This window comes from Falco biarmicus, chromosome 6, assembly GCF_023638135.1.
Source record: "Falco biarmicus isolate bFalBia1 chromosome 6, bFalBia1.pri, whole genome shotgun sequence".
Classification (NCBI taxonomy): domain Eukaryota; kingdom Metazoa; phylum Chordata; class Aves; order Falconiformes; family Falconidae; genus Falco; species Falco biarmicus.
In genome coordinates this window covers 20,471,802-20,487,302 of record NC_079293.1, presented here as the reverse complement: position 1 = coordinate 20,487,302, position 15,501 = coordinate 20,471,802, and the positions used below count along the sequence as shown (strand labels likewise).

General features: G+C 36.7%; 1 protein-coding gene across 1 annotated transcript in view; it reads right to left on the bottom strand.

The window, feature by feature from the left end:
- Positions 1 to 15,501, bottom strand: part of CSMD1 (CUB and Sushi multiple domains 1) — a 1,210,323-nt gene that overhangs the window by 850,202 nt on the left and 344,620 nt on the right. The window contains exon 3 of the mRNA XM_056344568.1: positions 11,469 to 11,581. Within this exon, the coding sequence (XP_056200543.1) occupies positions 11,469 to 11,581 (113 nt within the window). The remainder of the gene's footprint in view (positions 1 to 11,468; positions 11,582 to 15,501) is intronic.

Genomic DNA, 15,501 nt, shown 5'->3' with positions numbered 1-15,501 from the left:
GAGCTTGCAGGGCCTCAGAACAGGCTTGCTACAGTCAGGCTCACTCTAAAATTCTCCAAACTTCCCTGCAGCTTTGCTTTACTTGATTTAGCTGTGATAGCAATTTCTCCAATTGACTGGCTGTCCAAAGCTATTTTACTTTTTTTTTTTTTCCCCTCCTCTTTTTTCTGATGGTACAACTATAGCTTTATAAGGACAGCTGTAGCAGTTACTTTGCGCAGAAAAAAATATTTTACGACTGGCACAATGACATAGTTAAGAGAAATATACACCTGGTTTGACTACAGACGCTTTGAGAAGTGGAGATGCAGTACAGAGGAATATGTCCATAAGGGCAATAAGTGATGAGACAAAGGTTTGGCACTAGTGAGCCCATGGCTATAAACAACTCAATAGTCAGGTAAATAAATGCAGACCTGGATAAAACTGGTTTTGGGAGTAACAAAGTAGTAGCATCTAACATGCATGGGACACCATATAAATTCAGTATGGATGTGATACGGAATTGCAGATCACGGAATAAAGTGCAAGAGTATGAAATTGTCTTAGTAAGTAAAGACCTCCAAAGTGAAGGAAAACATCAACCACTGGACTCAGAGGAGCATGGGAAGGGTAAGTATGGTAGGAAAATTACTAGAAACCAAGAAGCACGTGTGCAACTATTTTAAGTGTATTGTTATTTTTCCCTTTTCTGTAAAAATTTCATCTGTCCTCATTATGATTAGATACTTAAGCCTTTGATGACACTAACAATCCTTCAGTATACATACATACACACACAGTGTCTGCCTCTTTCCACAGAAATAAGACTTTGTGCATTCTAAACAGCTGTTTTAACATTCTTATGACTTCAGATGTACAATCCACCAACACCACACAGGTGTGCCTTGTCTTGTTAAAGAAATGTAAGAGAGGCACAGATCTAATGAGGTCAAGGAGATTGTGTGACTTTATGACTCCTATGGCCCTTTTCAGGTCAATCCAATAAGCCAGCTTCAAAAGAACCTTAAGACAAGATTTCTTGCAAGTATATTATGCATGAATAATTCAAAAAATTTATAAGGGAGTCTTGCAATATACACAAGATGAAAAATGTCAAAGTTTTACAAGTTAGAGCTGAAGGATGTAAATACAAAATACAGAGTTAAGTACTCAAAGCAGTTTTGCAGTCATTTATACCGACACTATAGCTAATGAGAAAATTAGATTATGTGGGTGAATAAACAGTATTTAGATAGGCAATACACGAAGTGGTCCAATAGTATTGTATGAAGATATCAAGTTCTAACATAGACAAGGTGAAGACTGTGTGATAGATTTTAACAGATCTCAAGTTTCAGTTAAAATGCAGTGCCTATATTGTGTGCTACAGTCAACACACTCCCTTTCTTCACAATTAATAGGTGAGTGATATACTAGCTATTTTATTCATTACTGAACATGATCAATGCCTTAAATTTAGACATGCTTGTGTTGATGAGTATATTTTGTTGCGAAGTTCCAGATATCTGCCTCATTACGCCAGTTACAGAAGAAAAGCATGAAAGGTTATGCAAACAAACCCCTCAATATATGGGAAGGATATGAATAACAAAGTAATTCAAAGTACAATTATTAATGGTTTAAAGTTATACAAGAGAAGATGAAAAGCAAAGTATGTGACTATTATATGCTAACTCTCCATCTAACAGAGCAAATTATACAACCTTTACTCAATTAGGGTAACAGCTGCTGTCTGGAGTAACATAGTAAGCCCAATGTTCTATTTTCTGTCCTGCTAACCCACAGGCTTTATTTTGGAAATACTGATTCCACGATGCAACAGTCTACACCATTTGCCGGTTTAAAGAAATAAAAATGTGCAGACAATTATTACAGATGAAAAAGATTTTTCCATTTTCTTTTATTTTTTCAACAAAAGACATAAAAGGCGTAAAGCCATCTTTGCCATTGCAAGCAGATTTGTAATAAATGCAAAGGAGTTATTAACAGTGAGTCTTAGCAAGCTGCAGAGACTTTAAAAGGCAGAAATACAATTTTCATAATAAAAATTGATACTACTTTAAATTAAGTACAATAGCAAAAAAAGCACACCAAAAAGACTACTACAAACCAGAAATCAGACTGCTATAGCTGAAAATACACTTTTATTATCCAAGAGATGAAAACCCCCATACAACTTTCCCTACTTTGTCCCAGCCAAGGGAATAAAAAACCTTCTTTACAAATGAGATCAGAAATCAAGCAAGCAATAATACCAGACTTTTTCAGATTCATTAAAAGCTAGATGAGTGTCAGCTGCATTTCATCTAGGACCATCTCATTAATGGGGACCATTCCAAAGGTAAGCAACCACTATTGCATATATCTGATTATTAGAAAAGGAATTAGGATTTAACTCTTCAGCCAGATAGAAATCTGGGTATAAATGCATCAAGAAACTCCCTTGAATAATTTGGTGATCCACAGGAGGCACTAGCAATATTTTAATTTCTGCATTGGTAAATAGAAATATACTATGTCCAGAACTGAAAATCCAGGCAAAATGAAGTCTGAACAGAATACAGGCTCTTTTGACATCCTGACATTTAGCAGCAGTTCCTGTTTAAAATAAAATTAGAATGGTGGCAGGGAAGGACACGGGCTGCTTAACCGAATTCTTACCCAGCAAATCTGTAAGGCTACGACAAGAAGAAGTTATCCCTCCAAATACCAGTTGGCTGTAAAATGGAACAAGCAAAAATGCCAGCTCTGTTGAATCATGCGCTGCATGGCTTGTTTCAGAAAAGCGCCTGGAGAAAAGATGGATTCCATATATTCCTTATGTGGCTGAATTAAAAAAAAGTAGGAATTTAGCACGATTCTAGAGTTACAGGAGTTTTAACCTTGTTCGTTTCTCAAATAGTTGCTGCATTAAGAGCATATGTTTTACCTTTAAAAATTAAAGTTCAAGTAAAAGACAATGCATTTTGAAGAGAAGAAGCAAAGCTAGCCTTTTTATTTTCAGGTTTCGTTTTTTTTAAGCTGTCTACAACATTGATTTGCAAGATCATGCTGCACATCTGTACTGGCGTTAGCTGCAATAGAGTTAAATTTCTTCACAGTGGCCTGTATGGCGCTAAACTTTGGATTTGTGATGAGAAGTGCTGACAGCACCGGGATGTTTTAGCAATTGATGAACAGCACTCACACAGTGTTAAGGCTTTTTCTGTCCTGCCAGCAAGTCAGCTGGGGGTGCATAGTGAGTTGGGAGGGGGCACAGCCATGACAGCTGACCCCAGCTGACCAAAGAGATATCCCATACTATTTGATGTGCTCAGTAATAAAATGGGGATGGGTGGAGTTTGGCCAGGCGGCCATTGCTCAGCCATGTTTGGAGCAATGGCACCGCTCTTCCCAAGTAACTGTTCTGTGTGATGGAGTCCTGCTGTCCTGGGGATGGCTGAAGTAAATTAATTCCTTACTTTGCTTTGCTCAGATGTGCAGCTTTTGCTTTACCTATTAAACAGTCTTTATCCCAACTCATGAGTCTTCTCACTTTTATTTTTCCAGTTCTCTCCCCCATACCACTGAGGGGGTGGGGAATGAGTGAGCAGCTGTGTGGTACTTAGCTGCCGGCTGGGATTAAATCACAATCTCTTAATACTGATTCAGATCAGGAAATGACTACAATAAAGGAATTTTGACATTTTGAAAAAAATCTTAAGTATTTTTCACAAGTTAATATTAGTCATACAAACACATACTAATGCTGGTAGATAAGAACGAACATGAAGTGGGGAATTAGTATCAGCACAGTTGCAATGATGATTTGTTAGGATGTAGATTAGATTCTCCACAATCTCAATACTCAATTGAGAGGCTACAAAGAGACAAACAATCCTGTTTTGACTTTGACTTTCCACTTTGTATCCCGTACTAGAATATGCTGTTCTGGTTTAGAACTGGCACCTCACAGCAGCAGAGGAGCAAGTCCTTGATATTTTCCTCTAGGAAACCCTCTTTTACCAAATGATTCTCCTATTGAATTTGTGATCTCAAATACAAGCACAAGTAAGAGTTTTGTGGAGGAAGGTCACAAGCCCTCTGAATGATGATTACAAGGTATGAACCACCAACACTGGGCTTGTTACTGGTTCATGCACCAAGGACAATGAACACAGTTCTTACACGTATCTAAGTCACTAGAAGGTACAAAATAATCCCTTCCAGAATCAGAGGCAGTCAAAAAGACAGTTCCAAGAATGTTCTCAAGGCACTTAATTCCTTTCTAAGGGTTACTAGCCACACAAAGGCTACCTTCGCATTAGGGACTGAGCTACTTGGGGTGAGAGCTGGAAAGCAGAAAACAGCTGACATAACTTACAATCAGACTAATATAGCAGGCAAGGCTCCTATGAAATTATTCTTCCTTTAGACAAAAAAATGTAATTGGTTGATAATGAACCCTACTACATTTAAGTTTTATTTTCTGCCAATTCAAATAGGGTTTATTCTATCAAAACTTCCACTAACAGTGCCTTTTTTTTTCCTAGGCAATTCCTACAATTTCCAGTTGGGAAGTTTCTGCTGTTTCGGTTAGTTCAGGAAATAGCATTGCAGATTTCTGACTCCTATTCCTTTGAATATTGCTGAAACAAATATTTAAGTGGTTTACTGCCAAAAGGAATTTCACGTTTTTAACAGGTGAAGTTATTTACCCTAAGTTCTCATAAATAAAAGCTGAAGGAGTATAGTTGTTTAAAATAGTTATCATTTCTGCTATGCATGATCTCTTCATATATGAAAGATTAGAAAGAGAAGGCATAAAAGAGCACAGTCCTTACCTGTGTCTACCAATCAAATTCAGTTCCCTGCAAGTTTAGCATTTTGAGCAAGTTTTAAGTCTGTGTAATTCAGAGCACAAGCAGACTATTTTACCTATGCCTCTTCACAAAATAACTTCAATTTTGCTTTTTGTAAGTTTTCTGAAAACATGTTGGCTTAAAAATATTTTTCATTAGCTGTTACAGTTAGAGTGAACTCTGTCACCTAAGTAATTGATATTCTAGGTTATTGAAGGTCCCACAGGACAGTCCCACAGCACGGCCAGACCTCTTCTGACCTGAGAATTTGCTGCTACACATCATGTCATGTTCTGACACATGAAATACCAGATTTATTTTTAACTGCATTATTATTTCTTCCCCATATATAGTCATTAACAGTCATTCAGATTGTATCATTCCAAAAAGATGTTATTTTTTAGAAAAATTGCTAGGATAAGGAAACTTCAGTTGACAAAGTAAATCAATACCCACATTAATTCTCAGAAAACAATTACTTCCACTCCAAAGTGCAATTACAAACTTAAACCTAAAAAGATCCCGTTTCAGTCTGAGCTTTCATTATTCAAAGCTTTCGGTTTACTTGGTCACATGTATACACACACACACATTGCTGTAAGCTTTAACAAACATCTCAGTTTTAAAAAAACAGACTACCAAAACAGCAAGCAAGAAGTATTTAACTAAAAATAGAAAAGAAACATATTAGTCTATTAACAGATGTTATGGCCAATTACACTAACATCAATGGAAGATTGCTAGTGAAGATGTAAAGCTGCTAGGATTACATTTACAAGAATACCAGCACTTACTATGGTATTAATGTTAGTTTTGTTTTCTTACCAAATAAATGCTTAAAAAAAAAACCAACAGTTTGTGCCTTTAACGTTTAAAAGAATTAAAATCAGATTAAAATTTACAGTGCTTCTTTCCCCAAACATTACAGTTGAGGAGGAAATAGTTACAAAATTGGGAGAAACAAACCAAATCTTTCCCCAAAACTATGCAACAAAACATAGAAAGAATTGCATAGCTCTCAATGTCATCATTAGATATTCATTACAATCATTTGGAACTTTTCAGAACCGGATTGGCTAAGCCACTGAGGTTCAGCAGTAATATTCAAAGTGTCTGATCATTGTAACAAGCAAAATGAAGTATTACCTTACAGTTAAAACAGCACCTATGACTAAAGCATAGAAATTAACTAGCCATGGTTGAAGATTCAGAAGGCTACTCATACTAAGTAGTAGGCGATTATTATGCATTCAAGTTGCATAAAAGTTGGTATTTTCTTGCCTATTTAGCTTCCTACTCCCAATCTAAAATATTTGCCTCAGATTATTCGGTTTGTTTTGAACACCCCTATTCCCAGGGAGTAACTATCCTTATCACTGTATCAGTTTGTTGTGAGAACTACACAGCCACTAACTAATACAGTTAGACTCACAGACAACAGCAGGAAGCATTGTCAAGTGCTAACCCACTGAAAAGCAGGTTTTTACTCTTGAGAGTACAGGAAAGGTGTTTTGGTACTTGAAGGAAACAAAGAAACAAAAAACCAGGATATGTTAGCTTGAGCCCAAAGGTCTGTTGTCTTGACTGGGTCCATATTGACTGAAAAAGTCTTGGGAAAATTACCTTGGTAAATTCATGGAATTAATACAGGAATCAATGTTTCCAAATTGGCAGGAGGAAGCATTTCATTTTTTTGTTTGTTTTAACTAGTTCAAAGTATTGAACCATAAAAAGGGAAAACACACCAAGTAACAGATACTCAGGGAGAACAGGAGCAGTAAGAGGGGGAGAAAAAAAAAGAAAAGTCTTCAAAGACTTTATGCTGTGTAAGTGTATCACTACCTTCTGCTCTTGGTTCTGAAAGGGATTTTAAAAAGAAGCTTCAGGAAAGATGCATAAGGCAAGAGGAGGTGACTGCCAGTGTAAATGTTAATGCTGGGTGTGAGCAGAAAGCTTTGAGAATTCAAAGAAGAAAAGAAAAAAGGAAGTATGCCCCGAGGGCAGGTAGGATAGAGGGACATGCAAGAGCTCTTCCTTTGGCAAAGAAAACCTGCTGCTGAAGAACAGAGGTCAAGGAAAAGTACTAGCGCACATCAAGTCCAGTACATCTGGCTTGCTGTTTAAACACTGCCCACAAATTCTACATTACAAAATGTGATTATAAACAACAAAAACAACCACACACAAAAAACAGAGATAACTTAAAATGAACCAAAGATTATTAACCTTTGATGGCAGTTTAATGGCAGACACTAGTGTAGCAAAACATATGCTACAAACCATGACATTTCCTTTTACATTGATGACTAATAAGGCACTGTGAATTAAACTCTTACTGATTTTTCTGTACTCAACAACCAGATTCTCTAAATGGCAGGACACTAGTAGAAGCAAGACCATATAACAATTCTACCATGCGTTACTCTAAGTTTATGTGTGTATAACACTTCAGATATTGCTGTCATTTGAAGTGTATTTTTCTATACTTCCAGCCATATGCCAGTGTTCTGTGTGGGAGGATACTTTTGACATTCCAAAGAATTACTACAATGATACAGCAATACTGAATTTTTACTTCTGTTTATAGCCCTCAAAGCACCTTTTAAAAAAGTTTGTGACTCTCATTCTAGAAAATAGGAATTAAAATTATTTTAACAGGGAATTAAATTTGCACAAGTCACAAATACTTTGTTATTTTTCCCACACATCCCACCGTCCCAAAGTCTAAACATTTTAATTGACAGTGCTTTACACCATATAAAAAGCAAAAACAGAACAAACCAAAAAACCCCAATCAACCACACATTACAGAAACAGAATCTCTCTCTCAACTCCCCAGTCCTCTGGCTTAAAACTTATTACCCAACAGCAATGGTAATAGTCAACAAATCATTTAGCAGATCAAATGAGTTGACGGATTCTCTAAACTGAAGTTGCTGCTTCTGAAACTGACAGTTCTTTTCACTGATACAACCATGTGTTTGAAAATTCCATAGATAATTTTATTTCCAGAGAATTCAAGCTTCCATCTGTAACAAATGTATAGTGTTGATGTGACCACTAAGGAAGACAGAAGTATTAATTAAAAATACTAGGGATTCTCAGAAATAGACATATAAACCTGGTGAAATCACCATATAGTAAAGAAACTTACATTTCAGCCTAAAAACTCAGCAATTGCCTAACTACAGCAGTGTCTTATTAAAATTAGATGGCTCTCACTGGTCTCTTGCCACAAAATCAGATTTAGTTAACTATTAACATTAACGTGGTATAGGGGTGACAGCAAGCTAAGTCAGATAAATACAAAGAATCTTCAAGAGCTTAGAGCTCTGGAATGTGGTTTCACTAGCCTCATTGTTAACCTGTTTCTGCATTGTAAAAACACAAAGGATCTGACTATGTCACTGCTGCATGGCAAGCCAGGTCATAAATCAAGAACGTACTCAATAAAATGCATAGATCAGAATCTCAGCTCAGGGAATGTGATGTACTGTTCTCTCTCTGCTAGGGATCCCAGTGTGGGTGTAACTTCAGAGGCTGTTCAGTAGGGGCTGAAGTGGTTCACATGCCTTCTTTTCCCGTTCAGTGTCCTATCCACATTCACCAGGCAGCTTAAGTTAAAAAGAGCACCCTGCAAACAGTAATGGTGAAACCTCCCAACAGCACCTGCTTTGCTCTGCAAGGCAGAGGCTCAGCACAACAAAGAATCTAGCCCAGTATTAAGTCGAGTCATGGTTGTAAAACCACTAGTCTCCCCCTGAAAAATGATCACATTTAAAGTACTGTCTTTCAATAGCAGAGCTAACTTTGAAGACATTAATACTTGATTTTTTTTTAATTTCATGAAGGTAGGAATTCTAATTAGATTAATTTTTCCTATTCAGAAGAAAGTGGCCTGTCGTAATAAGAATAAAAAAACCCAAACAACCACCAAACCAAACCCACTTGTTGTGCAGCCTCCCAGAATATGGGAAGTTTATGTAAATTGGTTCCTTCATCCATCCTAATATTTGAATTTTTCAGACCTACTTCATCTGCTACTGTGAGACAAGTGATACAATGCCAGAACAATTCCTCTGTATTCCTTTACATAGTGATGCAAAGGGTTTTTTTATTTCTTCTGCTCCCAGTCTATTAAAATTGTAGCTTTTGGATGTTGAGGGCTTTTCTATTTCTACAAGAAAATTTCTGTTACAGATCACTTCCCTAGGTATCATTAAAACAACCCAGATTTTTTTTTCTTAAACATACTATCCTTGCCAGCTGACATGCAGTTAAAACTTCGCTCCAATTAAGATGTTTAAAACAGCGTTTCTCAAACTCTGCATTACAACCCCACAGTGTCCTAAACTCTTAGATGGAAGCAGTCAGTAGCACTTCAATGCTCCCCATGTCTTCAACTGAACAGTAATTCACTTACTCAGGAGAAGAATGAAAGAGCTGGCTAAAACCAGGAATAAGTAGATACTTCTAGTAAAAGCAGACTAGCTTTGGGATGGGTAACTGGCAGAGTGATTATAAAGACTTCCAGTGGCTGGTAACATCTGGCCTGTATTCTGCTGCCCCAGAGGAACTAATCACCTACCTACTCAGCAAATTAGATGTGGCATAGGAGCCAGAAGGGGTCACTATTTAAAACAAATAGTTTAGGGAATAGTTAGAAGAGTTCTTAAAACTATGGGGCTTCAGTAACTCAGCTGGCCATTACATCAGAAATCACCCCAAGCCTTCAAAAAAAACACCTAACCCCTCACTGCTACAAATACTTCCCAAAACTTCAGTCCCCATTGCCTGTCTGTACATTGAGATGCTGTCACTTAAGTGGCATTCACCATTTCTCTGGAGTTGGATGTCATTTTTTTGACGTCAATTTAAGCTCATGGACAATGCCAGGTTCACAGCACTAAATCTGAAAGGGGGCAGTGTTGTTTAAACAGAGAGTGGTGCTATCTGTCAGTGTTAATTACAGCTCTTCCTGCTGGGTTTTTTTACAAGAAAGTAGGCCAGCAGGAAGTGTCATTATATTACAGCCTGCGGCTCTGTGCAAGTGTTCCTAAGCTGACAGTCAAGAGACATCCTTTAGTATTCTTCACTGTCTTTTTCAATATGGAAAAACAAACTGCTCAGATTGCACAGAAAGACAAAATATGTTATTATACGCATCTGCAAAGAGAGAAAGATACAGGTATGTAGAAAGCAACTTCCTGTTGAAGTAACAAAACCAGTTCCTGGTGTGTTTGTGATTTCTGATGTTCCTTTTCAACTTACCTAATAAAGCTTATAAAGGCTATTACAATGAAATTTTCCTAGTCTTTCCTCCCAGGCCTCATCCCAATCAAAAAAAGACCAATTAGCTGATTTAGCAGGTGATAAAGTTTTGGGGGACCAAGAAAGGGAGGAACAGCTACCAAGGAAAGACATAACTGCTGAGCTACTCATCCCAAACAGAAAAAACTTAAAACTAAAAGATCAGTGTTACTCATGATACCTCCTACACCTGTCTTTCATTCCTCAGCAACCCACTCAATGAGGATACTGAATTCAAAAAACACTTTAAAAAACACTATCATTTCAAAACATTAATCAAATATGAAAGATAAGATATGTGTCAATATGAAGTAGATTTAAGTATTGTTAACAAAGGGAGGTAAAGTTTCAAGGGTTCTAAGTTCTAAGAGACCTAATAGTTCTAAGAGAAACATAATCAAAGTCTACCAAGCATTTGAAGATACCTTTGGGCTCTAAGATACTTTGACTTCTGAAGTGGTAAACAATATAATGGATTTACACAGTTGCAAATTCTAGCCCTAGTAAACAGCTACAATCAAACCATACTGCTTTCTAGATTCAAAGTTCCTCACTAACACCACCATTACTTTTTTTTTTGTTTGTTTTAATTCTATCACTTAACTGGCCATAGACAGCTTTTCCAGAATAAACACTTTCGAAGAATTACATTTATGAAAACATAGAAAAAATGGCTTTGCATTTGAGAAGTAATCTGAAACTGAGAATTCTGCAACTTCTAGTACTCAAAGCCCTGTATTTTCCATGAATTAAGTAGGAAAAAAAAAACACACAAAAACACTCCAAACCTAAAAATCACAAAAATTTTTGGTAGACACAGACATTAAATACCTGGTGTTATTTTTTCCCAGCATTGTGCAGTCATCACTGTAGTCTAACTTTTTTTAAAATTTATATATACACATACATATTTATTGTCACTGTTATTTTCCACAAGGAGAAGATCAGTGATTGATTTTCAAGGCCAGTTAGTATCCATATCTCCCTCGTTTTTATCATTAGGCATTGCCTAAAGAACTTGTCAAAAGAAATAATTTTGGAGATAACAAGAAAACCATTTAAATGAAATTACTTCTGAATCCAGCTTTGGAAGCCTGACAGATTCAATTAAAAATTCCAGCAGAAATTAAAGTATTAGTTTAAATTTCAAAGTCAAGACTATGGTTGTTATGTAGTTACATTTGAGCATGCTAAAAAAAAGAAGTTTATGCAATATTCACTGATGATTCAAACCCCAAACAATTAAAATTGAAACATCACATTTCAACATGAAAAGCATGTAGCATAAAGACCTGGTAAGAAAAGAGTTCTTACCTTCATAGATAGCTTTGAAGCCTTGAGCACTGACAGCAAAATCTGTGGTGAAGCAAAGCGTGAGGATAGATCCTGTGCTCACAATAGATGATGGAAGCTGAAATCCAGATAACCTGTGCAATAAAAAGGCACAAACAACTGTGATTTTTAAAAATAAAACATATTAGTAGGTTTGATAAGTGTTATGATAAGCATCATATTTCTACATCTGAACTGCCAACACATTACATTCTTTACCCCAATGCAGTCTCTAAGACACCTGTGCATGCTCCAACAGAGAACACCGAAAGAAGGACTTGTTTGTATCTATTGAAGACAAAGAATTTTTTTGCTAGGACTCATTTGAAGATGAAGATAGGCAAAGTCAAGACACCTAGAAGTAGATAACCAGGCCTTGACTCACACAGAGGTATCTAGCACAATTTGAGATAGCGTGGACTATCCTGTCTGTCCTCCCACTGCTTCAGAAAAAGCATGTATCTCATATGTTCAATGTCATATACATTAAATGACCAGAAAACAAAAAAACCCAAAACCCCACAACCAAACACTTCTACTTAACAGCTTCAGAAAAACTACCTTACATTTCCCATCTTATTAGCAGTCTTACCTTTACACACAAAACAGAATTCTGGATAAACTATAGTTACATTGCAATACTGATTTTAAGATTATATCCTCAAAATTAATTAAATCATTTTGAGGAAATTACAGATGGGGAAAAATGTTTACATCCTTTATTGAAATATCACTGAAGACAATTCATTAGACCTGGCTGATACTAGTAAGATGCTGGTTTATTAATGATTACTTTCATATAAAACCTAAGACACTACTACTGTCCCCCAAACACAAAACTATACCGTCAGCTTACATCACTAGCTAATTTCTGTATTTTCCAATAGGTGTTTGTGATCCACTGGGTACAGGACAATGCATCAAAGCCACCTCTGGTTCAAATTTCATGCTGAAAGAGATTCTTGAATTCACACAGTGGAAGAGCTCATTAAAAAAAAAAAATAATGCCAAAAACCCCAACAACACCACCACAAACAACAACATCAAAAAAGAAACAAAAACCCCAAAACAACGCACAGCAAAAATGCTTTGATATATTTTTAATCTGGATGGTTTAGACAATCCATGCCTTTAGAAAAATATTGCCTTTTAAATTTATTGTACAACTATGCTATCGTTCATTAATTGACATCAGGAACTGCAGAAAAGAATCATAAACAACGTGCTAGTACAGCTGTATCCCTGAACTTGAAATTCTTTGCAAAATTAGCCTTATTTAAGACCGCTTTCATGGTCTTCCTTGCTTGAATTACACCAGTCAGGTGGTCCTCTACCTCTTTCCAGTTCTGAGCTTTGGAAACCAAATAGACTTGGATGAGTCAGAGATCAAAGTGAGGAGAGCTTTAAATACAGGTGAAGGCATACAGTCAAGGCAAAATAAGTCAGCAAAAAGCTTTCTGCAATTTCTTCCTTTTTAAACAACATTGTCTGCCATGTGCTAATTAGCTGTTTACTCTAATCTTCTCACCTTCTGTGTACTTGTCAACCTATTACTCCTTTTCCACCTCATTTACTCCAGTTCCAGAAATAACCAGGTTGATTTTTCCCCTCGATCTTCAAACTACAGAACTACCATGCAACTTGTCACATCTTACGTTCAGACTTTTGTATGTTCTCTCACCTTCACTAGATGTTGCAATTTTTAGGGAAGCGGGTCTCTTGTTATATTTAATAAATTAGTGGTTATCGTTACTGCCCTACATCTGGAGTGTACGGTATGACAGTTCATTATTAATTTAGTGTATGTATTTTCTGATCTTTCTTACGTGTCTCTCCCTTCTGCGAGAAGGGATTCAGAGAGTTCTGGTTGTAAAGAGGTTTTTCTTCATATAGCACTACAATACTTCCTGGATCTAACGTTTTTTATTGAAATAGAGGAAACTAGCGTGCATTGTAGGGGACAGAAGGAAAATCAGGTTGAAACACACACACACAGAAAGACAGAAGCAGCTAGCCTCAACAGTTCACACCACATAGGGGATTATAAATTCCCCTCCCACCCACCCCCCAAGAAGTTTTATCAATGCAGAACTATCATGCTTTAGCTACCTCATTTCTAACCAGTGTTTGCTTCACTTGGTATGGATTTTGTTCACATAAATGAACTTATCTGAGCACTGACTGGACACCCTGAGCTCTTGTTATGATTCCAGAGCTACTGGCTTTGATTCTGTTATGATAATAAAGTATCACTCCTATAATATGGATTCTTTATCTACTCAATAAATATAATTGTTTCTGCACTATCCCCCCTGAAATACTAGAAAATCATTCTTTAGGTTAACCAACATGAAAATCCACATTAAAAGGAAGACAAACATACTCTTTTGTACCTTAAATCAGCGCACTTAAAGGTCTTACAGACATAGGAAAAGGCAAGTATGTGGTAAACTTCAAAGAATTAGTACATCAAACCTATTTTTTCAAGTTCTTTATATTACAGTGATCCTAAAAAGATTATGGAAAAGTCTCAAAGAGAAAAATTCTGTATTTCAGTCACTCAGCAGACTACCTGGGTGCCTCTACAGTAGCCTTGTTGCCCAAAATATTTCTGGAAGTGTTTTTTCATAGTATTCTAATAAATTCAGGGAGATCAAGCACCATGAAATTGAGTGCAAACAAAAACTAGATAGCAGATGAAAATCTAGAGTGTTACTCTTCAAACATTTCCAGAATTAAACACTACTAAGCTACCAAGTCATTTTCCCCCTCCCTTACTAATATTTTTGCTAGGTAGTTATAGCTCATGAATTATAACGTGTTTTGCACATTCATTTCATCATCTAGAAAACCCACACACCTTCACATGCTGCTTTACTTTAGATATGTGTCTTGGCAATTAACGTGTCGGCCTTCACTGCAACCAGAAAGGGAACTGTTTAGACAGACAAGTGTGTGTGCTAAGAAAGCAGAATCATTCCAAGTCCCATCTGCTAATAAAACTGTCATTTGATAACACTGCACTACTTCATACTGAGCATATGGCAATACTTTAAGCTTAAAATACTACTTCCTTAACTTTCAGTAGCATTAATCTGCACAAAATGCACACACTAGAAGACTTTTTAATCACAGATGGGATATATTTGTCTCATCAATAAGGAAGAGACAGAACTTGTAATAGAACACACAGCAGTACACCAGTACTGAGTTTAGCTTCTGTCGGGGGTGGAAACAAAAAGAAACAAACCACCACCCATTTCATTCTCCATTGTCATTTCATAGATCTTGACATTCAGCCATTTCTAGTGATAAAAGTCTATAAATATACATATTTATTTATTTATTCCCAATAACGTAGCAATATGTCCAATTGGCTCAGCTCAGAACTTCTCCATACTCTGTTTGTGAGGACGTATGTTTGGACTTCCTGGTGCTAAACAGGTAGTGTGGCAAGTCCTCTGGGGGTTGGCAATATGGTTAGGGATCTGCAGCAAACTACATACAAGAAGCTGAAATAACAAATTTGTTGGGCCCTTTAAAAGACAACAACTAAAGGGTGAACCTTACTGCTGTCTTCAGCTACCTATTGAAGAGGTACAGAAAAAGCCAGTTTCTTTTGGGGAGCATAGAAAGGATGGGAGGCAATAGTCAAGGGCCAACACGACAAACTCCAGTTTCGTATTAGGAAAAACACACTACCATGATAGTGGTGATACATTGAAACTGATGCCTAGAGAGGATATGGTTTGTCTACCCTTGGAAATACTGTAAAAATAGTGTCCTGGAGAAGCATGATCTATCTTCAGAATTGGCTCCAATGTCAGCAGGAGAAAAGATCAAATAACCATAGGTCTCCCCTAACCCAGGTTATTTGAATTTGAATACCATAAATAAGGTATGGGCACAATTCCCCATCGTAAGCAGCTGCTGTAAGAAAAAAAGAGAACACTGAGCTATTTGAGGAAATACAGAAATACAATCTCATCAGCCTAAGAAGTTTTAGGTTCTTTGC